Here is a 26,476-nt window from a genome sequence, read left to right as displayed (position 1 = left end):
GCCAGGTCCACAGCGCTGAGATGAAGCTGCGACTCTCCTGAAGCCTCCAGTCTTACCTCAGCAGATTTTCCAGAAAACATGTTTTACCAGTGGACCATCGAGCATGAGAAACGGCAGGTGAGGAAATTATAATGGAGGTCTGTTTTAGACTTACACTCTTTGATAAATAAGTAGGTGAGTGTTAGCATGACCGTGTGCCCGCTGTACAGATAGTCCCCACACATGTTGTGAGAGCCAGTGATAGACAAGCCACCTCCAGCAATGAGTTTCATTATTCTCCGCAGCTGGGCTTCCCAGTCTCCAAAAAGCTGGCAAAAAAAAAAAAAAAAAAGAAGATTCATTACAAGCCCACATGAAAGTGTGCTAAGATTATTATTCATATCCAGAATTAAGCTTACATTAAGACACATAAAATCCCCTCCATGAAGTTTGCCCACTCAACATTTACCATTCTAAGAGCAGCCTTTGTATGTGTGACGGGGGGAGGGTCCTACAGATGAATGATGTGGCTTCAGAACTTTTCAAAGTTAGCACTTTTTAAATCACATGTCAGTACCCAGTTTTTAAAAAATTACAATGATAGAGAAACACTACTTCTATCCGACTAATTGCTTTAGTATAACTATCATTTGGGGAAAAGAAAATTTAAATCTATAGTCTAGGAAAAATTTAAAGATGTATTTTTACCATGGTTGGCCTAGAAGACAACTGTCCTACTAACTTGGCTAAAGCAGCTGAAGGTTGGGGTAGTCAAACATATGAATATTTTTGGTATGTGGATGTTCAGGGACCATACTGAAATAAGGGATGTGCCTTTAATCTTCTCAAATTATGTGGGTAGCATTGGATTTTTCAGATGATAAATTAATTTACCTGTCTATGACACAAGTCTGGACTGAACACCAGAGTAATAAATGGCTTGAATAACTCATTCATTGCAACCTTTATTTGCTCTGTCAAGTAAAATGTGTGACTGCCTATATTTTATGCTTGTCAGTACTCTTTTAAATTCTGTTTGGCCAATTTAATTATCATGATCCTTTTTCAATATTGAACTGATAAGAATACAGCTTTGGGAAGCATGTTTTATTACAATTTCCTTTTAAAAAATCATCAAGGCCTAGCATGGTGGCTTATGCCTGTAATCTCAGCACTTTGGGAGGCCAACGTGGGTGGATCACCTGAGGTCAGGAGTTTGAGACCAGCCTGGCCAACATGATGAAACCTCGTCTCTACTAAAATTACAAAAATTGGCCAGGCACAGTGGCTGGTGCCTATAATCCCAGCTACTTAGGAGGCTGAGGCAGGAGAATCACTTGAATCCGGGAGAAGGAGGTTGCAGTGAGCCGAGATTGCACCACTGCACTCCAGCCTGGGTGATAAGAGCAAAACTGTCTCAAAAAAAAAGAAAAAATTATCAAGACTTCTGATTAAGGATGGAAGGATGATACATCAGTGAAGTGTGGGAAATTAAAAGAAAAAAAAGAATGGCAGGTTGATGACACCACACAGAGGATATAAATTTCCAAATCCAAAGAGACCACTGAATGCCCACCTTAATGGAAGAAAACAGACCTACATATCAATGCTCACTGTCATGGGATTTCAGCATATGGGGACTAAGAAGAGACTCTAAAACCTCCAGAGATCAAAAACAAGCTTTATATGAAGGATCATCAGAATAAGACTTTTCAAAAGCAACACTGAAAAACAGAAAGCTTTGAGAAAATGCCTTTAAATCCTGTGGGAAAATAATTTCCCACTTAGAATTCTGTACCCAGTCATATTACCACTAAGCATAAACTTAAGGATAAATTAAAACCTTTTTCATACATACACGATTTTAAAATATTTACCACTTATATACTCTTTTCCAGGAATCACAGAGGATACAGTCTCCAAAGCAAGGGAGTAAATGTGGAGAAAAGAAGAAACAGGAGTCACTAGGTTGCCAAGGAAGGAGAGATGAAGGACTGTGCAGAAACTCACAAGTTTGGTCTGGAAAGCAAACAGCCAGAATGCTCTGGAGAGATGTCATCAAGGAGATGAAACCAACAGAATACCCGATGCCTCTGGCTATCTCGAGAGGAGTTTCATAACTTCGGGGTGAGCAAGTACAAAGAAAACTACTAAAGCCAAAAACCAAGACTAACTCTACAGGGAACAAAATATTGTGCAGAGGAGGAAAGTAATTATGGGAAACTACATGACTTGGCCATGAGTCGCATTTATGGAACTGTAATAATGTAAACACTGCATATTGAGCTAAACAAAGGACAAAGAACTGCACAGCAAAGACAGGATAGGAAGTCTGAAAGTGTATAGTGGTGATGGGGTTTGGGGGGTAGGGATCATGAGGGAGGAGTCACAGAAGGACACTAAAGCCTTGCCTTCTACAGCAGAAGTTAGTAACAGAGAATGCCTATATTCAAAAATTACAGAGTAACAATATCTCATATCACGTAGAGACACGAGAGTAAATACATTAAAAACTATGAAAAAAAGAGTGACAGACATAGAGATAAATACCACAAGGTTCAGCTAAAAGAGCTGAAAGAGAACGGGAAAAGGCGCTGTTGGAGTCAGGACCAGGAGACTACTGTTTTTCACATCAAGTTGTATAGAACAATTTTATTTTTTAAATTGCATGCCCTTATAAACATGATAAAAATTTTTTTTAAGTTTCAAATTAAAAGTTTAGTCTAGTTCTGTTTTAACAATGGATAAGATGCAGAAGAAAATTATGGCAAAAAAAGCATGGGTGTTTCTTCATTTTACATTATTTTATAATGTCCTTCTAAAACTCCCTCTGTGTTTTAAAAATGATAAATCACATTCTCAGGGCAGCATCATCTGCAATTTTTCCTCTAATTTGAGCAAGAAAATCTTTGGGGAGAAACTATGTGTTTCGCACTGAGGAAAACAGCAAAAATTTAATGCTGTATTTCTTACAGGTAGCCCCTAAACTTCCTTTTAAAAATATCTTCCTATGTTTATCAAATTTCTGCAAAGGGAAAGCCTCTTAAAGCTTAGTGGGAAATAGAAAAAGACAAAAATTTAAATTATGTGTTAAAAAAGCAAAATACAAGACAAATCACAAAACAATTGCAGCAGAAACAAGTTAATATCTGTATTCTTTACCCAGCACAGAAAAATTAAGTAAAGTAAGACCAACTTAGGAAACAAAATTTATCAAATGATAAAGGATGTGACTATAGAGACATAAACTCTGTCAATCAAATAGAAATAAAAATTTACATAACAGGAGCTCCTTTTCTCATGTTGAATTAGCAAATCTTAAAAGAAAAAAGAGTGAGCTAACAGTGAGGCAAGTACAACAAGGACAGTGAGGCTTGTTTAAATGGAGGGGATGAAGGGGAAGCAGTGGCTGTCTCCAAAGCAGTGCAGGGAAGAGCAGGCCATGAAACAGATACCTAGGGGTAAAGTCACAGCTCTTTGAATGATTTGCTGTGTGACCTCATATAGCTGAACCATTCTAAGCCTCGATTTCTTCTTCTACAATTTGGGAAGAATATATGTATTATCGTTGGCAAAGCTTCTAAGAAAATAACCATCAGTAGTTTACCAGCAATTTAAATAGTCATAACCTCTGACCCAGTTACATTGCTTCTAGGAGTCTACCACAAAGAAATGATATCAAATATGAAGAAATGCTCTATGTACAAACATATCCCACTGTAATACTAATTACAAAAGCAACAGGCTGAGCAGGATGTCTCATTTCTATAATCTCAACACTTTGGGAGGGTTGCCTGAAGCCCGGAGTTTGAGACCAGCCTGGGCAACATAGCGAGACTCTCTCTCTACAAAAAAATTTAAAAGTAAGCCAGGTGTGGTGGCATGTGCCTGTACTCCCAGCTACTTGGGAGGCTGAGGCAGGAGAATTCTTTGAACCTAGGAGTTCAAGGCTACAGTGAGCTATAATCATACCACCGCACGCGAGCCTGGCAACAGAGTGAGACCTTGTCTCTAAAAAAAAAAAGGCAACAAACTGGAAACAACCTAAATGGGAACTGTTAAGTAACTATTCAAAACCTGGTCTGTCAGGGGATAGTACTGGCAAGATGGGAAGCCTGCTGTAAATGCATTCTCAGGTCCTAAGCTAGACCAGTGAACTAGAATCTACGGTAATTTAAATGCACATTAAAATTTGAGAAGCCCTGAACCAGGCTACAGCTGCTTAACAAATTATTTAAAAATAAGTTTACAGTGACTGCATAGTAAGTTTAGATTATAAACATATTCCTCTATTGAGAGAGAAAAAAAAAGGAAACATACTGTTTGGTATAACTGTGTTTAAAGAAAAACAATGCACAGAAAAAGTCTAGAATGTAACCTATTAAATGTTAACAGGGTTAGCATAGAAATTGGTAGGATTTCTCCCAGTCTCTGTCCTGGTGTGGCTTCCCTTCCTCTCCTTCGGCCAGAAAGAGAGGAATTCCCTTAGAGCTCTGTCTGCACCCAGAGGGCAGTTCTGGGATATGCACTGCCTTTGAGTCCAGGCAGGAGATGTGAGTGGGGAAAAAAAAAAAGAAAGAAAAAGAAAGAAAAGAACAAAATGAAACAGGAAACTCTGGACTGGATCTGTCATACCTTGCATTTTGGTTTCCTTCCTCCAGCTGCCTGCTACCATTTGCTTTTCATTCCTCAAATAGCTGATCCATATATTCTGCTCAGTGTTTTTTGGCTGCATTCAGTGTGAAAGAAAGGATGGAGTGTGCTTACTCCATTATAACTGGAATTGAAACCTTGCCTATCAGTAGCTTTTGAATGTTTATTTTTGAAAGCAGAGATAATTTAAGGGAAACATAAAAGCTTTTAGCGGATACTACAAAGCTGTGACAGGAAAGTCTCATATCTGCACCACTATGTGCATTACAGTTCCCCAAGGTCACACAGAAAACCAATAACCAGTAAAAACAGAGCAATATTCTTCAAATTCTAATGAACTACCAAGAAATTGGGTAAATTGGCCAAGTCACTTACACAATACCAAACCATAGAAAGAAAGATCAGATGGAAGAGGGAAAGGCTTCTGAATGAGAACCACTATCAAGAACATTTAGAACCAGTGAGGCTTTGGTTATGAAATACACAGGTCTCCCCAGTATTTTTTGAGCACTGACACAATGTACTGATGACAGTCTGTTTGCCATCTTTCAGTTTGCAGATGGCCTAGAGCATCGGATTTTTCTAACTACATTTGCAAAGCAGGGGCATTGACTGCACTTCAGCCCCCTACTAAGAGGAAGTGGGTAACTTGGAACTAAAACCCATCAAATAATGCTGCAGAAATCAACGGCTTTCATAGCTTTGGTGGCTTTGGTATAGCTTTGTTGAAGAGCTGAAAGTGAGCACTAAGGAGTAGAAATGAGGTTTAAAATAATCATTAACCCTCACTAATGCTGCAGCTTAGAGCAGCCCAGGAAAGTCAACAAGGCAGACCGTATCTGTTGTAGGCTTCCAGTGTTGGAGCTGAGACAGGAATCCAAGTCCTCTGACTTCTTAAATGTGCTGTTTGTGAAACTATATGCTGCCGTGTGTACAGCTAGGCCCACACAAGCTTGGATAAACCAGGAACTCGATACATATAAAGAAACTTTTCCTGCAGCAGCCTAGGTACTTTGCAGGAGTAATATTATACTATTCCAAATACCATGAATAGCCAGACATTTCTCAAAGTACCCCTCCTTCCCTCCCTTCCTTCCTTCCCTCCCTTTCCTTCGTTTCCTCCTTTTCCCCTCCCTACCTCCTCCCTTCCTTCCTTTCCTTCTTTCCTTCCTTCCATCTACCTATTAAGACAAATTTTTTTTGTTTTTGTTCCCAAAGACCAGTCTTCCTCCAGAACAGAAAATTCATTATCATTCACAAAATGCCAAGAAGGCTGCTCTTACATACTCAGACCAAAGACCAAATCCAATACAGGAATCAAGAAACAGGGTCAGGAGGAGGATTGGTAGAATCCACATCAGTTTGCATCTTCAACAGCTTGCAACTGAGAAACATAAATTACACACTGTGTTCTCCTCAGCATCAACTTCCCAAGTGGCCTAAAACAGCAAAACTATGCCACTTCCCAAATTTCAACTGGCATGTAACAGCCCTCCTAACCATGACACTTAGAACCAGGAGCCTTTGTGGTTATGAAAAAACAGGTTTCCTCAAGTATTTTTCAATGCTAACACCATGTGCTGATGAACAGAAAATTCATTTCACCCACGAAAAGCCAAAAATGCTGCTCTTAAACACTTAAGAGACCAGATCTGATAAAGGAATCAAGCAGCAGAATTAACGTTGTTATAAAATGTCCTTTTGCCTCATTTTGTAGTCCCCACCAGGAAGACAAAGTGTTTGAAAGTACAATGAATGCTTTAGATTTCAAAGCAGCAATAAGGCTCAAAGCTGCCTCTTACAATTTCTCCTGCCTTATTTTACTGTTGATCAGTAAAAACAGGAGTTATAAGGTAGTTTTACAAAATAAAATAATATCTTCTGTTTGTACAGAGATTCCAACCTTTTAGCAGTGTTTTTCCATCCATTATCTTATTGTATCCTCTCAAGTTGGTCAGTTGGTGAGTGCAGATGTTACTATGCCCATTTAACAGAGTGGCTTACCGACCAGTACATGAGGTCACACAGAGTGACTCAGTTGGGATCAGAGCCCAAATGTCTTACCTCTGAGCTAAACTATCTTGCCTTTACGTCCCTAGAAAAAGCTTACTATTGTTGCAAACACTTTTCCAAATGACAAGGACAATGCCCAAGGCTGAACAATGTCTCCAAGTTTACTTTTTGTAGTTCTTGTTGTTCTAATAAAATTTAATCAATTTTACATGTCATTTATTGCTAAAACGACACTTATTCACTATTCACTAACTACTATTTTTTGTAAGGATAGTTTTTATTTAAATCAAACTATACCCGTCTCTATAAAAGTCATTTATCTATATTTTTTTGTTTTTGTTTGAGACGCAGTCTCGCTCTCTTGCCCAGGCTGGAGTGCAATGGCACCATCTTGACTCACTGCAACCTCCACCTCCCAGGTTCAGGCAATTCTCCTGCCTAGCCTCTTGAGTACCTGGGATTACAGGTGCATGCCACCATGGCCAGCTAATTTTTTGTACTTTAATATACACGGGGTTTCACCGTTTTGACCAGGCTGGACTCAAACTCCTGAGCTCAGGCAATCCACCCGCCTTGGCCTCCCAAAGTGCTAGGATTACAGGCGTAAGCCACAGCACCTGACCTATAAAAGTAATTTCTGTGGAAATCTGTCACAAACAAATTGCACATTTTCTGCCTGCTGTCTTCTTAAATAAGGCATTCTCAACTAGTCTCCAAGCTCACTTTTATAGGAACGACAATGAGGATGAATCCAACGTCAAATTGTAGTTTTGGGCTACCAGACACAGGTGGCTCTGGACAAACCATTTTACCATCCTAGCCTCAGTTTTCTCACCTGTAAAATGGCAAGAACACTTCCTTATCCTCAACCTCTACCTACCAAAGCAAGACAGTGTTTATAAGTTTGCTAAAATATAAAGTGTTATACAAATTTCAGGCAGCATTACTTAATAATCCAAGTTATGTCAATCTTTTGGGGGGTTCTTAAGGGAGAACTCAACGCCTAACAGCCAACAAATGAAATCTGGGTGAATTATATATATATATATATATATATATATATAAATCCTCAATATAAATCAATATATAAATCCCTGCAGGACGCTCACTGGTAGCCATCTCTTGGTCACTCAAGAGACTTTTATGTGTTCTCTATACATATGGTAATTATTTCACTCCTGGACAGATGTGGTTTTTACTCACAATTATGCCCACCACAACCGATCTAAAGTATAAGAGATTTCACTCCTCTTAGAATTCATACATGTAACTTTTTAAAAGACTTTTTCTTTTTACTCAGCTGTGAAGAATCTGGCTGTCTGCATTTCTCCATTCTCAAATGTACCCATCAATTCCTATACTAAGCAGGCTTGTTTTGGGGGTAGGGGCTGTCTCTAAGCAATTATCAGCAATAAAACACTCATCTCCCACCAGTCTCTTCTCCCTCCAGCAAAAACCTTTTAAATTTTTTTGTAGTCTCTAACGAGGAGACTTACCAGAGGCTTCATAAAATCTTAAATAAAGGTCAGCTATGGATTTCTATTATCCATATTTTTATTTGTCAAAGAAATCCAGCATTCCAGTCAGGCAAGATTTCCATTTAACAAAATCACAGCTGCTTTAAGCGTTGGAGGATCCTTCAGCCTACCTGGTCGGGAAGTGAGACTTGCCAAACAACAACAACAACAAAATTGGACTTGGCTTTTTATTTTGAAAAATTATAAATGTGAAAAAGTATCAAGTGAACACCTGTAGACACTTCGTTAAGGCTCATTAATTATCAGGGAATACATATTGAGGTTATTTGTCATGCCCTGATTTCTTTAGTCTACTATAGTTTCTCAGTCTTTTTTTTTCTCATGACACTGAAGAGTCCAATCCAGGTCCTTTACAGAATATTGCTTGATTTGGTTTTATCTGAACATTGCCTTCTGCTTAAATCGAAATCAAACATTGTTGGCAGGAATATTCCTGAGATGATGCTGTATATCCTCAATGTATCACATTCAGAAGCACCTGATGTCATTTGTCCTTTTACTGGGTTGATCACTTGACTAAGGGAGTGTCTACCATTTTTCTCCACTAAATACATATCTTTGCCCCTTTATAATTAATAAGCAATCTGTGATTTTTAAAAATTATGTAAATATTATGATTGCCAACCTTTCACGCAAGGGCCTTACCATCCATTGACGATTCTAAATTATAATTCTTGAATTATTACCATAGTGGTTGTAAAATAGTGATTTTCTATTTCTAAAATTTCTCTCAGTTTTTATTATTAGTAACTATATATTAGTTATTTACAGTCACACATGGTCAGCTCTAGTGCTCTTTAGAATTCCTCAGTGAATGCTTTCTGACTCTGGTTACCTCTTCATACCAGATGGCTTCTGCCATTGGATCATCCTTCTCAGCTTTGCAATGCCTCCTAAACATGTCCTGCTCTGTCCTGGTCTACGCCTTCCTCACATCTAATTCAGAAAACCATGCAGAAGCATCATCTGTCTCCCTCACATGAATACCAAGAACAGAGACTTGACTAGTCTTCTTGCCTTTGCCACTTAGTACCTATGAGATATTAGGCTGGTCACATAACTCTGAATCAACTGCAATTTTCTCCCACTCACTGTTATTAGAATTAAATTAAAATAAAACGTTTAAAATCATATCTGGCACAAAACAGGTGCATATAATTTGACATTATTTAAGTCTACTTCCCTCCTTCCCTCCCAAACACCCTACTATCTCTATCACTAGAGAGAGATGTTTCTAAAGACAAATGTGATCAAATAATGCCCCTGCTAAAACTTTTCCTGGCTTCTATTGCCTACAGACAGAGCTGCAATGCAACTCCTTAGTTGGGTGTAAAGGCCCTTTAAAATCTGCCCACAGATTTGACTGCCTGTCTGGAGTCATCTCTGGCCACTTGGCCCATAGGATCCTATGTCCAGATACATCTAACTTCACCTTATTCCCCAGTTCGCTACCATACCTGTTGTTTCTTCCACCTGGAAAACCCTTCCTCCCTCCATTTCCACTTGGCAAACTCCTATTCCTCCTTTAAGACTGGGCTCAGAGGCACATCCACAGGTCAGCAGAGGCACCTCTGGTATCTCTGGCATCTCCCAGCAGAGGTGCCTCTGGCATCTGTGCATCCATGGCAACTGGCTCCACAAGTCTACTACAGCGAGTCAGAGGGTCATCTGGAGGTTACGTGTCTGTCTCTGTCTCTGTCACAGCTTCTGGATGCCCAGAGGGAGAAGATGCTTGTTTTATACATTCCTGTGTGTCCTCAAAATTTACCAATATGTCCACGTAGGGTAGGTTCTCTAGAAACATTTGCTCAGGAAATAAGCAATCTTTGTTACTATTAAATGAAATCACATCAACAATCTGCCTGTCTCACAGTCTGGGAAAGTGGTGTCTTCTTCTATTAAGAAAGGCTTTAGAAATGCTAGAGTTTATAAAACAATGTAAAAATTCATATATCAAATGCTAAATATAAGGAGACATGAATAATATAGACAGCACCATTAGAATTATATAAAAATGTACATATACAAAACTAATATACTGAATTGTTAATAGTAGATAGGGCCATAAGTGGTTTCTAAAATCTTCCTCTTTTTGTATTCTTTCAATTTATCTATAATGAATGTATAGTTTCTTTACAATGAAAACATAATCTCTTTTTAAGTGACAGAGAGAAATGATTTAGTGCACTGCTATCTTTAATCACTGAAAAAGGAAGAGAATAGCAGCAATGAGAGAAAAGGTAAATCAAAGAACAGATTTAGGATGGGAAAGTTACTGGAAAGTATATGCAAGAAATAGGAACAAGAACTGAGAACAAACGAAATGGAAAATTCACTGACAATTAGAAACTGGGAGCCAAGCAGAAAATTATGCAAAATCAAGCACTGACAATTTAAGTTGCACACCATCCACCAGGATGGCAGGAAGTTATTCTGGTAATGGAACACAAACCATATCCTGAAATACTGATAAGGTCAGCAGGAGATAACCAGAATATCAAACTTTGTCAGTGTAGAGGGTACTTGGAATACTCTGCTACCTAGGAAAGTAAGAAAGAACTGAAGAAGGTCATAACATCCTAAAGAGCAATGAGTCTTTTGCCTTATAAGACTGAACTTGTGCCAGCATAGGGACCTGTTAAGCTGATGGCTGTGGCATCACGGCTCAGCAGCAAGTCAAAGGAGGTGCTTTCATCTTTCTAATCTGTGCACTGCAGACAAGCTGAGAAGAGTGTGAAGGCTGTTCTGCCATTGCATTTGTATTATACCGTTCTACTGAGTGATCAACCTCAGATGCCTCCCAGACATAAGTCTGTCCAAAAGTGAGCTGTGTTCATTTATATCAGAGGCAAAAATTATTTTAAAAAATGTTTTTCAAGTTCAAGAGTCATTTCACTGAAAACTCCATGTCGAATTAATGCATTAGCCAGCTGAGTGTCCCTGCAGTAATGTAATCTCTCTCTTCTCAAAGGTCTTCAAATCTAAGGTTACCATGGAGACCACAAAACATGCCCAAACATGCATCTCATTTTACTGTTTAGTCACTATTAAATTAACTCATCTGATTATTAAAATGAGAGTAGAAAACAGTGTAAGTTATTTCTTCTCTTCTATTGGCATTAGGCTGCCTGTTTTTTTTTTTTTTTTTTTTTTTTAAGGAGTTTGCTAAAACAGAAAAAAACCTGACAAGAAGCTTAGAACACCAAAAAATTCTCAAATATTTAAAAAAAACAAGATCATAAACAGTTGTAATAAGATGAGAAGAGGTTGTTTTCAGATGGAATACCCGGTCTTTGGAGCTATGATGAGAGTAACACGGGCTAATCAAGGTGTTAAAAACTTGGCAGCCTCCAGTGTAAGCCATGAACATGTACACCACCATGGGATACACCTGAAATTTATAATCTAGAAACTAAACACATCTACTTCCCTCTTCACTTCCTTTTCCCTGAGGCTTACTATTGTTGTTGCAGAAACATTTATGGGAAGGCTACTTTTCCTCACAATCTGATCATCTCACAGGATGATTATTTCTCTGAGCTATTACATTTTGTGAAGAGTACACTGCCATCAAGTGAATGGACAATAAAGACCAATTTTTATAATCACTACTGCATACTTGTTGGAATATTTTTCTTAGAAGCTGCACATTTTGAGTACTGGCATTAAGGAAAGCATTAAGTACACTAACTATGGGTTTTAATGGCATGGTGAAACCAAGTTTAAGTTCACATGACTGTGTTAAACAGGAAGTCATAATCTAAAGCTCAACTCTCCTGCCTTACAATTTAGTGATGATTGAGTAACTGTCAGAGTAGGCACTAAGTGACAGGCCTCAATTGGTGTCTCAAATCATGGAATATCCAATTCTTGAAGCATTGTGCTTTTTATATCCTGTCTCTGGGCCTTTTCATCCATATCCATAGCTTTAACCACCATCCAGAATATGATGATTCACAAATATTTGTTTTCCAGCCTTGATATTACCCTCAGCTTTAGACTATATTGCTAACTATCCTGGATACCACCACTTAGCTATCTCACAGATACCTTAAACTGTGTTTAATCCGAGTCATTGACTCTCTTTTTCTCTACACCATGTCACTATACCAGTGGTAAAATCCAGTCCTTGAAATCCTTCCCCATTCTCATTCCCTGCATGAAATCTATTATCAAGTTGTGTCGATTTGGTCTCTTAAATATTGCTCAAGTCTGTTTCTTTCTTTCCATCCATCTTTAGGGCCAGTAGCTTAGCTTGAGGCCCTTATTACAGCATTTTACACATTTATCACGTAAGGTACAAGTTTAAACTAGCAGATTTTAAGGTATTTTCCACAAAGGTAAGGACTATATCGACCATCCTCATGCCTCATACTCTAGCACCCAAAGCACAGCAGGTCCTTAATGCACATTTGCTACATCAGTTCACACTGGATGAATACGAGTCTAGGGGTTGAAGAATGAGGACAATACCAAGTCCTCTTCTTACTTCTGTATAGCATGTTACACTGACAGAGCCCCTAGAAATTGTCTCCTTTCACACTTCTAACTCCTTAAGACAGATTTCAAAAAGCATCATTAGCTCTGCTTTGCCAATTAGGGAGGGAACTGAGTCTCTGAAAAGTTAAAGCTAGTAAATGGTTGTGTAAGACTGTCTTAACCCTGACTTCAGTGTTCTTTATACTGTTAGGTAAGTCTGTATTTTTACAGGGGTAATAAGTTTCTTCTCTGTATAATGGTTCAGAAAGAAATCGAAGATTCAGCGACAATGATGTTCAGACATCAAGCAGAACTTTGGCCTGAGTGACTTTTAATAAGCCTTCTCTCAATTCTGAGTCCCTTAGCCCTAGGTATGATTCTAAAGTAGGCAAAGCTGTCCTCTGAGGCTTCTCTCCAGTGTCACCCTTTTCTCACTTCAGATACCTCTCCTCAGTGGAGGATTCTAGCCCTTGCCTGACCACTGAATTTCTTAAGCTTGATCTGCCATCCAAGAGGCAGCACCAAGCCTTCGAGGCCTTTCCCAATTCTTGTGTCTAGCTTCAGAAATCTTTCTGTTCCACCTGGGGAGTGTTCTGTTAATAAGTTAAAATTTAATGTAATTAAGTCTGCAGAGCCAACTTTCTTTTTTTTTTTTTTTTTCCCATTTATTTATTTTATTGCATTTTAGGTTTTGGGGTACATGTGAAGAACATGCAAAGTTGTTGCATAGGAACACACGTGGCAGTGTGATTTGCTGCCTTCCTCCCCATCACCTACATCTGGCATTTCTCCCCTTGCTATCTCTCCCCAGCTTCCCACCCCCCACCATCCCTCCCCTATTTCCCCCCCAGAGGAAACACAGAGAAGAGAGACACAAGTCACTTGACATCACAAAGCAACAAACAGATAAATCCAGAAGGTAGGATATTCTATAGGACAACTAATCTAATGTCTACAGGCTACTTGCTGAGTGGGGAAAGGAAGAAAGGACTGTTCTAGAATTATAGACTTAAAAGCCAGAACAAGTCAATGTAATATAAACACTTTGGACCCTAATTTATACAAACCAACTGTAAAAAAAGGAAAAGAATTTTAAGACAATCAGGATATTCCATCAACTTGTAACTGCTGATATCACAGAATGACTATTAATTTTACTGAACACCAATAGCATTATGGTTTTGTACTAAAACGTTCACAGTTTTGAGATGCATACTAAAGTATGTGGAGATGAAATGACATTATCTGGGAGTTGTTTTAAATACTTCAAAAAGAAAAAAGAGAGGTAACAAATGTCACAAATCTTGATAATTACTGAATCTGACTGTTGGGTTTATGGGAATTCCTTATACCAGTTGGGATACATTTGAAAATTTTCAGAAGAAAAAAGTGTATTCTAAATCCTTTCTTCCAAGAGTCCTATTCTACAAAATAAGTAATCAGATTTAATGAGTTTTAACTAATAATTTTTTCTAAGTTGTGCTAATATTTCACCTCCTACTGTTTAAGATTCTAGTTTTCAGAAGATCCTCATAAAATAATGGCCCTAGTTAGGGTTTCTGGCAACACAATAAATGAGCAACACGTCTGAGTTTGGCTTTTGTGCATAGTTCCTGCTGCTACTTCTGTGTTTACAAAGAAAACCCACAAGCTATTCTTAGGCATGGAATATTGGTGAGATATGTTGATGACTCAAGCTGACTCTGTAAGAACCAATGGCTCACCAAGTATGGGCTTGCCAGCAACTGGTGGAGTTACAGTGGTCCTTAAGAAGAAACAAGTTTAAAAGCAGAGTAGGGAGAAAGACTACATGGTACGGTCGGTCCCTCAATACTGGATCCATCTTCAACATGTGCTTGGCCAGAATCCACATCTACCTAGCCCTTGGGAGCAAAATTTCTCAATGCACAAACTTTTTTAAGGAATTGAATTAAACTTAGATGAACATCCTAAACTGTCAGTTTACTGCTGAGAATAGGCTGCTTATCAAGCCAGCCTGCCAGCAAGAGTCCACATCCTTGGATTTTCAATGACAACAAGATATTCCCTATAACCCAGGAGCAACAGGTGAGTGCTTGAGAGCTTTCACAGACAATAAAAAAGATGTGAAGCTGGCTTCTTTGAAAGGGTGAAAGAAACTGCAAGAAAGAGTGCAGAGAGGCAGGATGGCTGATAGAGATGAGTGGAATGTTGAGAACATTCCTTTTGTATGACAGCTTTTCTGGAGGTAAGGAAGTAGTAGTGTGTAGCAAAAGAAAAAAAAAGGAAAAAGTTAAGTAAGAAATGAGCTATCTCTGTAGGCACATATGTAAGTCTAGGAAAGAAGGGGGCCACAAGGGACATACAAATTAAAGAAATCCAAAATTTCTTATGATCAAATTAAAAATCCGGAGTGAATTCTTCAGCTCTCTTTCCAAAGGTTCTATCAGAGAAAATATATCTTCTCAGGGGAACAAAAGTACAAATCAATGAGACTGAAAGCATTTGGCTGTTTCACCCACACAGGCAAAATGCAAAAAATGATCTCAAATACATCAGAGTATGCTATATTTTCTCCCACCAAAAATCAAGGAGAGAAATTAGCCTTTTTTTAAAAAGTGCATTAAAGAGCTTTCATGTACATAAATATTTTAACAATAAAATCTTCTGCTAATTATTTCATAGAGTTCCAACAATCACCCTAGTTAAAAATTCTTTCAAGGTAAAGGTTAGGGGATAAAGAGTGTCATGTGAATCTGATGGAAAGGTAGAAATAATAAGAGAGAAATAAAGTTCATTTTAAAAAAGACTTCCATGTTACTAGAGAAAATCAGTAAGGCCATATATTACCCCAGAGAACAGTAATCTTATTTGGTTTGGTAGAGGACTACAAGGAGATAAGAATACTTTTCCTTCCTGGCTCTGCTGTAGTGATTAATAGAAAGAAGGAAAATGGAAAAAATATCACTTGAAATTGAGCTTTCCCTCCAAAGAGAGAGAGAGGAAGCATATAAAAGCTTCTGGATGAGTGTCAAAGAAATGAGTGATATTTTAAAAGTTTGGCAGGAAACCAAGGAACTACACCCCCACACAAAGCTTAACTGCTTCTAACACACAAACTAGACCATATATTTCCCCAGTCGGGAGGCACTGGCAGGGCTTAGAGATTCTGGGAAGGGTGGGGCCCCTTAGCCACATCGTTTAGTAATATTCTTAGATGGAGGAGGGACTCAACTGTATTCTGAAAAATTTTTTCCTGCAACCTCAGTCAAAGGACCCCAGGGCAAGACGAGAAACAAACAGAAAGGGAAATTACAGCAAGGAATAGTTTACCTTCGGAGAACAGTTGAAATGCATGCCGGGTACTGGGAGTGTAGTTACATACATTGTAATACACCGATACAGGTACAGCGTGCCAACTATGCAGAAAAATCTTCTGCTAATAATAGACCTAGAAAAAGGGAAAAACAGGACATATTCTCAGTCAAGAAATTCTATAGGTTCATTTACTTTAATTTTTCAATGACTCAATAAAAACAAACCCAAAAAACGACTTGAGAGCTTGAAGCCAGAATGTTGTAACTACAGCTAATACCAGATTTAGACAAAGATTTTGAGAATAACATTGTGTGGTACTTTCTAAAAAATATATTAACTGGCCAAAAGAGTTTAAACCAGCCTATACTGCTATTAATTAGGCTTCATGAGGCCTTCTGCCTGAGTTGACATTCACTGTTAGACATACAAGTGGAACCCACTCTGGTCAGAACCCACTTAGTATTGGTGGTTAAACATTCAGAGAGTATCTTCTCTGTCATCAAAGACAGATCTTCAGAAAATTAGAAGGACATTAGAATGAGAATTTAAAACTTTTATGCCATTTAATAAATCAAAGACATTAAACAATTTTATTTCTACATCCCAGAAGCTGATCCTCTGAGGTAACATGATGCCAAAAAAGAAGCTAAGGAGAAACAGCATTCAACCCCATCCCATTCCCTGACTACTACTGCAAATTGGGATACACTATTTATTCTCTGAATCTCAACTTCCTAAGAAGTAAAATAGGGATAACTACATTAGAAATAATGTCTGAAAAATTCCTACCATGTAGTAGGCACAAATGGTAGGGATCAAATGTATAGATTATGTGGATGAACAAAAATATAAGCAAGAACTAGAAATAGTTTTTTTATTAGGTTCTAATAAAATTATTTGATAAATACATGTAGGTATGTATCTATCTATATACATATACATGTATACTGAGTTAGATAACGTCTCCTAATATAAAATTCCACTTAAGTTTGTACAACTTAACCTCATTGAAGTTTGGTGTATTCTTGAACAAGAACATTCTTTCCCTCTCTACCTCTCTCTTGTGGTACCACAGGCCAGAATCATGTGGGTAACCCTGTGGGTCTCCTCTTTCTAACCCTTGAGGAGTTCAGATTTTCCTAAACAAGGAAAATTTAGGCAGATTTTCATTTTAGGATCTTGGCCATTCAATCACTGTAATCATACAGTGTAGCTCTAGTTTTATGCAGGATGCTTATGCCTATTGAGGTGTGGTAGCCAGAGGAGAACTGGCTTCATGTGTATGTTCTGTTTTAACAAGAGAAACAAATCTATGTCCCTTGTATGATTAAAAATTAATTTAAAAAAACCCATACAACTATATTGGCATTTCATCCACATCTGCACAGCCCAGGTACTTAGACTTCATGAGTAGGATTTGGGTGGTGGTCTCTACCTACACTTTAGAAACTGGGTCAGAATTATATACGATGGAAGCCATCTTTGCTTATTTTCTCTTAGACAAGCTGCATATGCCACCTCTGGAGACATGAATTTATTCAGCATAAAGCTGTCTTTGGAAGCTATATGCCTCTAATTTCAAGTAAAATAAAAAGCACAATTAAGTAATATAAAGAGGAACAATACTAGAGACAAATACCAGACCATAAATGGCTTTGCCAAGAATACCAAAAAGGAAATATCAAAGTAAAATTTACATTGTAAGACATAATGGTCACCTTTCTTTCAAATAAAACGCTCTCCTTAGCCATGCTGCTCAAGCAAACAGAAATTATTTGCAATTTCACTTGAACTATACAAGAAACACCTAAGTCAGCAAACTTTCAAGTCTAGATCTGCTTAACTCTTTAGAGGAAGAAAAATAAAATGACTGCTTTTGCTAAAGATTACTATCTTAAAATCACTTTGCCTGATTATTTTATGGCACACAGAAGGTACACACACACACACACACACCACCCCAATAACTATTTCCATATTTCAAACTTGAGTCACATGTGAGTATCAATGGAAGTGATTTCAGAATTATCTAAGAGTGAGGTCTATGAAAAAAATAAAAGATAAGGAAAGACAAATACTTAAAAATTGTTTTAATTAAAATATTGAAGGTTCAGTCACATTTACTATTTGACTTAAAGAGTCAAAGAAAACTGAAATTTGACAATTTCCATGTGAAATTGTCAATGTTAACAATAAGGTGACAAGTTGGAAGTGGTTGTTTTTAAGAATTTTCTACTCTTTGGCATTTAATATTTTAGAAATTAAGCTTAGAATGTCTTTGATGCATAATGTTAAACAAGGATTTCCTAAAACAAACTTTAACAGAGTATAAAAGTGTTTAAAGAAATTGTATGCACTTCTGGGCGTTCACTTCCTTAATGAAAGAATTACACGAATTTAGAATTCTTATTTACTTAAAAGTTTAAAAGTTCAAGATGTGTTTTTAAAAAAACTCACAAAAGAAATGTTAATGAGATATTGCTAGAAATTAAGCAGATACCAACAAGAGAATGCATGGTATAATCTTCAAAATCACAATGGTGCTCCCCTCACATGGGATACACCTCTCCTTCTACATTCAAAATATGCCAGTTTCCCATCTGTGCACACTTGGCAATGACTATCATCTCAGGGACTTGTGTTTAGTCGCATTTATCTATTTTTCTCCCAAGTGTTAAAGCACTAGGCTCATTAGTACTTTTCCTAAGAGAAAAATGTATCCGTTCAATTTGATTATACGGAAATATGAATAAAAGTGTTAACATTTTATAGATAATTATTAAGACTTACTAGAATAGCATATTATGTCCAGTACATGCTAGTATTTTATTAAGCTTTTTAATATTCTCTTTTTTAAAAAAAAATTGCTCAGAACTTGACTAAATACTACCAGTACTACAGAGTTTTGGGCATTTGGTAAAATGATTTAAAATTCCAAAGAAAGGTCAGCCATGGTGGCTCACACCTATAATCCCAGAACTTTAGGAGGCTGAGGCAGGTGGATCACTTGAGCCCAGGAGTTCGAGTCCAGCCTGAACAACATGAAGCAACCCTGTCTCTAAAAAAATTAGATGAGCATGGTGGCATGTGCATGCAGTTCCAGCTACTCTGGAGGCTGCAGTGGGAGGATCACTGGAGCCTGGGACTTAGAGGCTACAGTGAGTTATGACTGTGCCACTGCACTCCAGCCTGGGTGACAGAGTAAGACCTGTCTCTAAATAAATAAATAAATAAATAAATAAATGGAAAGTGATGAAAAAAATTACTATACTGGAAAGTAAAACTAAAATACTGGAAAAAGTTAATTTGTTTTCCCATGAGTTGTTTCTTTCAACTAATCCACAGAAGGAAGACATACACAACTCTTTCAGTGCTCAGATCTTGTCCCCTAGCTCTTTCTGGAAGCTATTAGCTTTTAGAGATAAATAGGCCTTGACATGGTGCAGTGGAACTAAGCAACAATTCAAAACTAAGAGGCAATAAACAAAAGAGAGCATGTGTAACTAACACAAAATTGAGAGACTTGAATCTCTGAAGCAGTCATGGAAAAGTAATGATTCAGGTCTCTGATTAGTGATTCCAGCTGTAAAACATGAACGACAGACAATGCATCACTAAGCTGTATCTTTATATGGATGCTAGTTTTACCTTTAACAAAGGCTTAACTGGTAACCCTCACCATCTCAATTAATTCCTTGGAAATTAGCTTTCTCACCAACAAAAGGAAGAAAAGGATACCATTTTCTTATGAATCAGAGAAATAGGTGACATAAAAAAACTGGAAAGGCCATGGAATAGCACTAAGAATGAACATCAGAATAATCTTTTTTTTTTTTTTTTTTTTCCCCTGAGATGGAGTCTCCCTGGGTACCCGCCACCACACCCGGCTAATTTTTGCATTTTTAGTAGAGACAGGGTTTCATCATGTTGGCCAGGCTGTTCTCGAACCCCTGACCTAGTGATCTGCCGGTCTCCTCCTTCCAAAGTGCTGGGATTACAGGCGTGAGCCACTGCATGCGGGCATTATTTTTTTCTTAATATAAAAGGTTGAAAAATGAAATAATTTTGTTTAGAGCCAACAACCACACTACTGAAAACAAAGTTTATACTGAGGTATTTCCCCAGGAGTGGTATTATCAACAGCAATTGTTTTGCCAAAGTTCTCTTATATGCCAAGCTCTATATCCACCGGCAATGCATGGATATGATCTTTATTTTACAGTTGGGAAAAGTGAGGTTCAGGGAGTTAAAGCTGAAATATAAACAAAACAAAAATATTCAGGAAACTGCATCCCATAGTGTCAGACATCTCAATTTTCAGTGTTTATAGCTGAGCCAACATCCTATCCCATTTCAGCTCACTTTCAAAATCTACTTAATGGCTATATTAGTAAAGTAAAAAAAAAATTCTTGTAGTATCACATAGCTATCTAAAATTAAATGTGTCAATTTTTCATTATTTTTTTGCAGTCTGTGCCCAGTTAGATTTGCTTATTAGCACCCCCCTCATATGTTAAATCAGTCATTCTGAAACGTCATCCATTTCTCAACACTCGATCTCACCTGAACATTCACAGTGACCTTCTTTCTACCCGTTGTCCTTAACACCACTCTTGCCTCCTGAATGCTTGTGTCTCCTCCCCCTCAAATTCATATGTCGAAACCTAATCACCAGTGATTAGACCATAAAGGCAGGAATCTCAGGTCTGAATTAGTGCCTTTATAAAACAGACCATAGAGAGGTGGGCTCGCCCTTCTGAAATGTGAGAATACAGGGAGAAAGCGCTATTTATGAACCAGGAAATTGGCCCTCACTAGATAACAAACCAGCCTGCACCTTCAGCTTGGACTTCCAGCAACCAGAATGCCATAACTCACCCAGTCTATGATATTTTGTTATTGCAGCCTGAACAGACTAAGGTATCTTCCTAAAATCCATTCTGTTTAGAACAGCCATAATCATCTATTTTGAAACAGTTAAACAGGTATGTCCCTTAAAGCCCTCCAATGGTTGTTAAACTGATTATAGCTGAGCCAACATAAAATATGATGAGCCAACATAAAATCCAAAACCTTTCCCAAGACCTTGAGGCCTTAGATCTGGCCACCTCCCCCTAGTCTCCCCTCTGGCTACCCTCCCTACCATTCTCCAGGCTCTATCTCAGCCCAATACCCTTGGTGTTCTTTAAACACAGCTTGCGAAGTCCCTCCTGCCTTGAGTAGGATCTCTGTGCCAATGATTCTCTCTGCATGGATTCTGCCTTCTCCTAGGACACTTGCCTGTCGGTCACATTCCATTCAAATATTGTCTCTCAGAGAGATCCCCTACTCTAAGGAAGCACCTGCTCCTCTCTATCCCATCCTTCTATTTTAATTTCTTAACAGTCCTCCTGACAACATTCTGTAACCCCACATTCCCATATTCTGTGGAAGCTAATGCCAAAGAAATTCTAAAATTTGTTTTCCTTAATTCATTGCTATCAGCCCCTGAATTCCCTGGATTGTGACAACTCCCCTCACAGCTTTCTTCAACTCTCTTCAACACGACATCTCCTTTTTTGAAGTCTTTTTTTTTTTTTTTTTTTTTGACAGGATCTTGCTCTGTCATCCAGGTTGGAGTGCCATGGCATGATCATGGCTCTCTGCAGCCTTGATCTCCTGGGCTCAAGCTATCCTCTTGCCTCAGCCACCTGAATATCTGGAACCACAGGTGCATGCCACCATGGCCAGCTAATTTTTAAAAACTTTTCTGTAGGGTCTTGCTATACTGCCCAGGCTGGTCTTGTGGAGACTGCTCCATTATCCAACTAGGACTGCAAATCCCTGGAGGTTGGGGCCTATAGGTTCTGTATCCTTCTCTCTTCCTTCTAGTGTCATTGTCCCATGGGGCCTTTCCACCCATCACAGCCTTAGGTATCTCAATGGCTACACACTCCATTCAGGAAAACCCAGGGCTTAATTCAGCACTTTAGGAGAGAAAATTCTAAGGAAAGGTTAGTAAAACAAATGAGGGAGCAAGACTAAATGCAGTAGAACAAACAAAATAATCAAAACAAATGCTTGCCTGGGAGATTTAGAACTCATTTAGTAATTCTTACGTATCCATTCAGGGTGGATGGCACAGTTCATGAATCAGGAAAATGAGACATACCTGTGCACCAGTCCAGAAATGTATCTGTATACATACTATATGTTTTTGCTTTTTTAGATTCCAACTCAAAGAAATTTTGCACCTTTGCTATTATTTTAACAACATTCCCATTTCACATATACCATTATCCCATTTTACAGAAAAATAAATTAACTAACGTGTGAAGAATTTAAGTACTACCCTGGGACCAGAGAATAAGTCAACAAGAGAGTCACAACAAAATCCAGATCTTTCTAGACTTTGAATCAGCTGCTCTGTTCACTAATAAAATTAAAATATCACTTCCTGAGTTATACACAGATTGTAACAGAAAGTAAAGAAAAAAATGCCACTCTATAAGACATGAACAAAAACATCAATACTATCTACTTGAGATAGTTATGTAGAATTAAAATCAAGTATCCTCCAGAAACTGCTCAATAAAACTGTAAACAAAAGCTGTTATATTTCTGTGTTGGTATTTTAGGCTATCAAGAAAAATAATATGTGCACCTATGTGTACACATATGTGTGTATACATGAGCGTATACAGAGAATACAAATGTCTATATGCATACATAGAGTACAACTGTGTGGGTATGTACACACACACCCAGATCTCTCCTCATTCCTTCCCATCATCAAAACTTACCCACCTTGAATCACATTGTTAGGGGCTTGCTTAATCACAGCCAGCAGAACTGAACAATTAATGTTTACTTTTGAATTAAGGGATTATCCTTAAATGTAACGCTGTTATTTTAACAGGGGGTTTCTGAAAACAGGCACATCACCAGCAGTCGCTAACATTTATGGAATTCTAGGCACAGTAACTAGAACGTGCAACACTTTATAAATTTTAGTGGCTATTAAACTTCACATAATGAACATACATGTGCTATTCTAAACATGGGGAATACAGCAGTGAACAGAACGAACAGCTTGCCTTGTGGTGCTTGTGTTCTAGCGAAAGAGTCAGTATTGTGTTCTAGTGAAAGAAATAAGTAAAACATAGAGCATGTTAGATAAGTGCTAAAGAGTAAAACCAAGCGACAGTGTAATTGAGGGAAGGGAGGTTCGAATTGGGGGCTAAGTTAGTCAGAGAAGGTCTACCTCTGTATGATCAGTCAACCAGGAGGTTATCTGTGGGAGAAAATTTCAGAGGCTTGTATGTGTCAGTGTTTGCTGATCATCAAGGTGGTCAGGGAGTATAGGGCATGGGGCCATGAGGTCTGGAAGGACCTCTTAGGTCACCATGAGGAAACTGGCTTTAATGCTACATGAGGCAGAAGAAGAGAAATGTACACTGGCTTACTCTGTCTGCCAAATTAAAAACCCACTAAAAGGAAGCAAGACCAGGTAATAACCCACGCAAGAGATGAAGGTAGTTAGACCTATGACAGCAATAGAGGTGGTGGGGAAGGTCTGGGGATCACCTGAGCCCAGGGGTTCCAGGCTACAGTGAGCTGTGAACTATGATCATGCCACTGCACTCCACCCTGGGGGATGAAGTGAGATCCCATCTCAAAAACAAAACAAAACCCAACACATTTGGCCTGAGAACTGGAAGGAACCGAATTGCCACTGGTAGGCTTGGAAACCAGGAGGATGCCAAGCACTCTATCAAGTGCTTTATGTATGTCATCTAGTTCAATCCTCACAACAACATTATTATAATTCTCATTTTGTAGGTAAGTAAACAACGCTACTACAACAGTCAAGTAACTTGGACAAAGTCACTCAGTCAGCAGGTAGCTGTAGGGATCTTAATTAAGGATGACCTTCCAGTGTAAGACTGAGGCTAGCCACATGCTTCACAACCACAGTCAGGGACTGACAGGCTGGTGGGACATAGATGTGGTGACTTCTAAATCAGATCATGAGTAATTAGACAGACATCCATGATGGTTTGTTGAGAGGAAGGAAATAGACAATTCCTGGGCATGTTATAAAAGAGAAGGTCAAAATGATACCATTTACAAATACAAATGTATACAAATTACTCATTTATAAGCACATGTAAAAAAATAATAAGTGACATGATACCAAATATGAGCATTATTATATCTGGTGAGATGATAAGTTAATTTATCTTTTATCTTCTAATCTGCCTACAAGTCAAATTGCTGGCATTACTAAATTTAGAGGTAAATCTACAATTTCCCTACAATTCCTACGGGTTAGGCCAGTATTAGGTCATGAGACCTAAAATTGTAAAAATTAGAAAAGGTGGAAGCAAAGAAGACTACCAATTCACTAACATGAGAATGAGAGGTGAGGCACAATCTGGGACTGAATCCACAAATCCATCGTCTAGCCACTGGAGTATCCTTTCCCATGCCAATAAATAGCCTCAGTAAACAAAAAGAGGACAGAGGAGGCATAGTGAGGCCTGCAAGAAGCTAGGAGGTCCAGATGATCTGGGAAGAGAAGGGATCAGAGAAGGTCCCCAGGAAAGGAAATAGGATCTCAGCTCAGGGTCCGAGCCTAGACAGATAATGAATCAGAATCAAGGGATGAGAGAAAACTTACTAGAAACATAAAGAAAGGTTGAGCATGCATAGTTAGTGGTCTTAAATGCAGAAACGTGACTGAAGTTGGTAGCAAAGGAAGATTTCTCAGATTGGTAGTGAGTAGGACCCATTCCACACTTAGGAGGTTTCAGAGCAAGGACAGAGCTAAAGGCATTTTCTACAGTCCACAGGGGAACTGCAAGATGGATGGCTATCAGAGTTGGCAAATCCATCCTGGGGCACATGTACATGTCTCCCAGATCGAACCCAACACATAAAAGTTATAATTAAGAAACTGAACTCATTTGCTTTTATTCTATCTGTCCTATGCGTGACATCTATAATACTAAATCTGTTAAAATATATATATATATATATATCTCCAGAGGACAGGTGCCTATAATACCAGGAAATTTCTAGACTGGATGTATATTGAAGAGCCTTCAATGCCCAAAATATGCCACTGTAGGATGAAAGTTAAATCAATAGTTTCTCCAAGTCTCGGTTTTCTTCACTGAGAAAGGAGAATAACATTACTTGTTTTTAAGGGTTGGTTGTATCAAATGATACAATACATATTAATGCTTATTACTCTAAAATCAGTTGATTTGTAACCTGCCTCTTGAATAGGATAATAATTTTTGAGAACATGGATTAAAAGAAACAGAACAAAACAGATTTTGAGTGAGCACATAACTGATGGAGCTACATGTGTGGAAGGAAGAGAAAGGAGGGTAAGAGGTAGTCCCTGAGCACTTATCTTGCTTTATTGCTGCAGATAAATATGACAGCTTATTAGCAAATTAAACAACAGGTAAGTACCCAAAAAAGCTATAGTAAGATGAGGGAATTTTGTCCTCATGAGTTTCATACATGGATGGAGTTTAGACAACACATTTTCAAAAACTGAGATGTCACTCTGAGAACAAACAGTCCCCAGAATATAACCCCCATGCAACAGCTTTGCTAGCTACTATGTCCCTAGAATACAGACTCCAATAATTTTTGGTAAATAACTAAACATAAAAATGTTCTAAAGTTCCATTAAAGACTACCATTACGGTCTACAGTATAGGGGTAATATACAATAAAGTGAAATGACCTTAAGAAAAAGCTCTTCTGGAACTTAGAAAATGAATTCTATTGAATAGACACCCCCACTTTCCCCCACTTCACATCAAATGCTTTCTATATCAAATGCTTTTCAGGAACCTTACCTAATCACAACCGTGGAAGACATAAAAACAGTGAAAAAAAATGTTGACAGTATCTATAGTCATAAGCTATTTTTGGGAACAGAAGAAGAGTTAAAGTATTTTGATTCAATCAACTTAATGTGAAAAGAAGCACTGATGGAATTAAAATAGGGTAAAATGAAAGACAAAGTCTATTGAATAAAACACTAACCAAAAACAATCAGATTAGCATCTGACAAAACCAACTGCCAATCAGTACAAAGTTTATATCCTTGGAAATTAGATTCCATTCACAGAAGAGAGGAAAATACTACAGATAAAATCTCTTAAATTGGCAGATACCCACGTAACAAATAAGGCCTCCCAAAGGTTAAGATACAAAAACAGTCTTTTCCAAAGTGACTTCCAAACATGAAATACAGAATGCTAGTAAACTTCTAAAAATCCCTTGTAGTTCTCTCACATATAATACCAAAAAAGCCACACTGGAAAGTCGTATCTGTTCCTTCCTGTAGGATTAACAAAGCCTCTAGAAATAGTGCTAAATATAGATGTCATGGTAGGTCCCAAGCAGGATCTCTGGTCATCATTTTTCTTCTCTACTTCCTTCTCTTTTGGCATGGGATCAATTTTCAAAGAAAATTGTGATCCACTAAATGACCATTTCCGTTTCACCAG

The 26,476-nt window shown here is 38.1% G+C and overlaps 1 protein-coding gene across 1 annotated transcript in view; it reads right to left on the bottom strand.

The window, feature by feature from the left end:
• Positions 1 to 26,476, bottom strand: part of SGMS1 (sphingomyelin synthase 1) — an 85,575-nt gene that overhangs the window by 4,766 nt on the left and 54,333 nt on the right. The window contains 2 exon segments of the mRNA XM_032245615.1: positions 155 to 308; positions 15,975 to 16,092. Coding sequence (XP_032101506.1) covers positions 155 to 308; positions 15,975 to 16,092 — 272 coding nt within the window.

Source organism: Sapajus apella, unplaced genomic scaffold, assembly GCF_009761245.1.
Source record: "Sapajus apella isolate SASKATOON/1434 unplaced genomic scaffold, GSC_monkey_1.0 scaffold58, whole genome shotgun sequence".
NCBI classification, from domain to species: domain Eukaryota; kingdom Metazoa; phylum Chordata; class Mammalia; order Primates; family Cebidae; genus Sapajus; species Sapajus apella.
The sequence above is the reverse complement of the archived record's forward strand: the minus strand, read 5'-3'. Positions and strand labels throughout refer to the sequence as shown.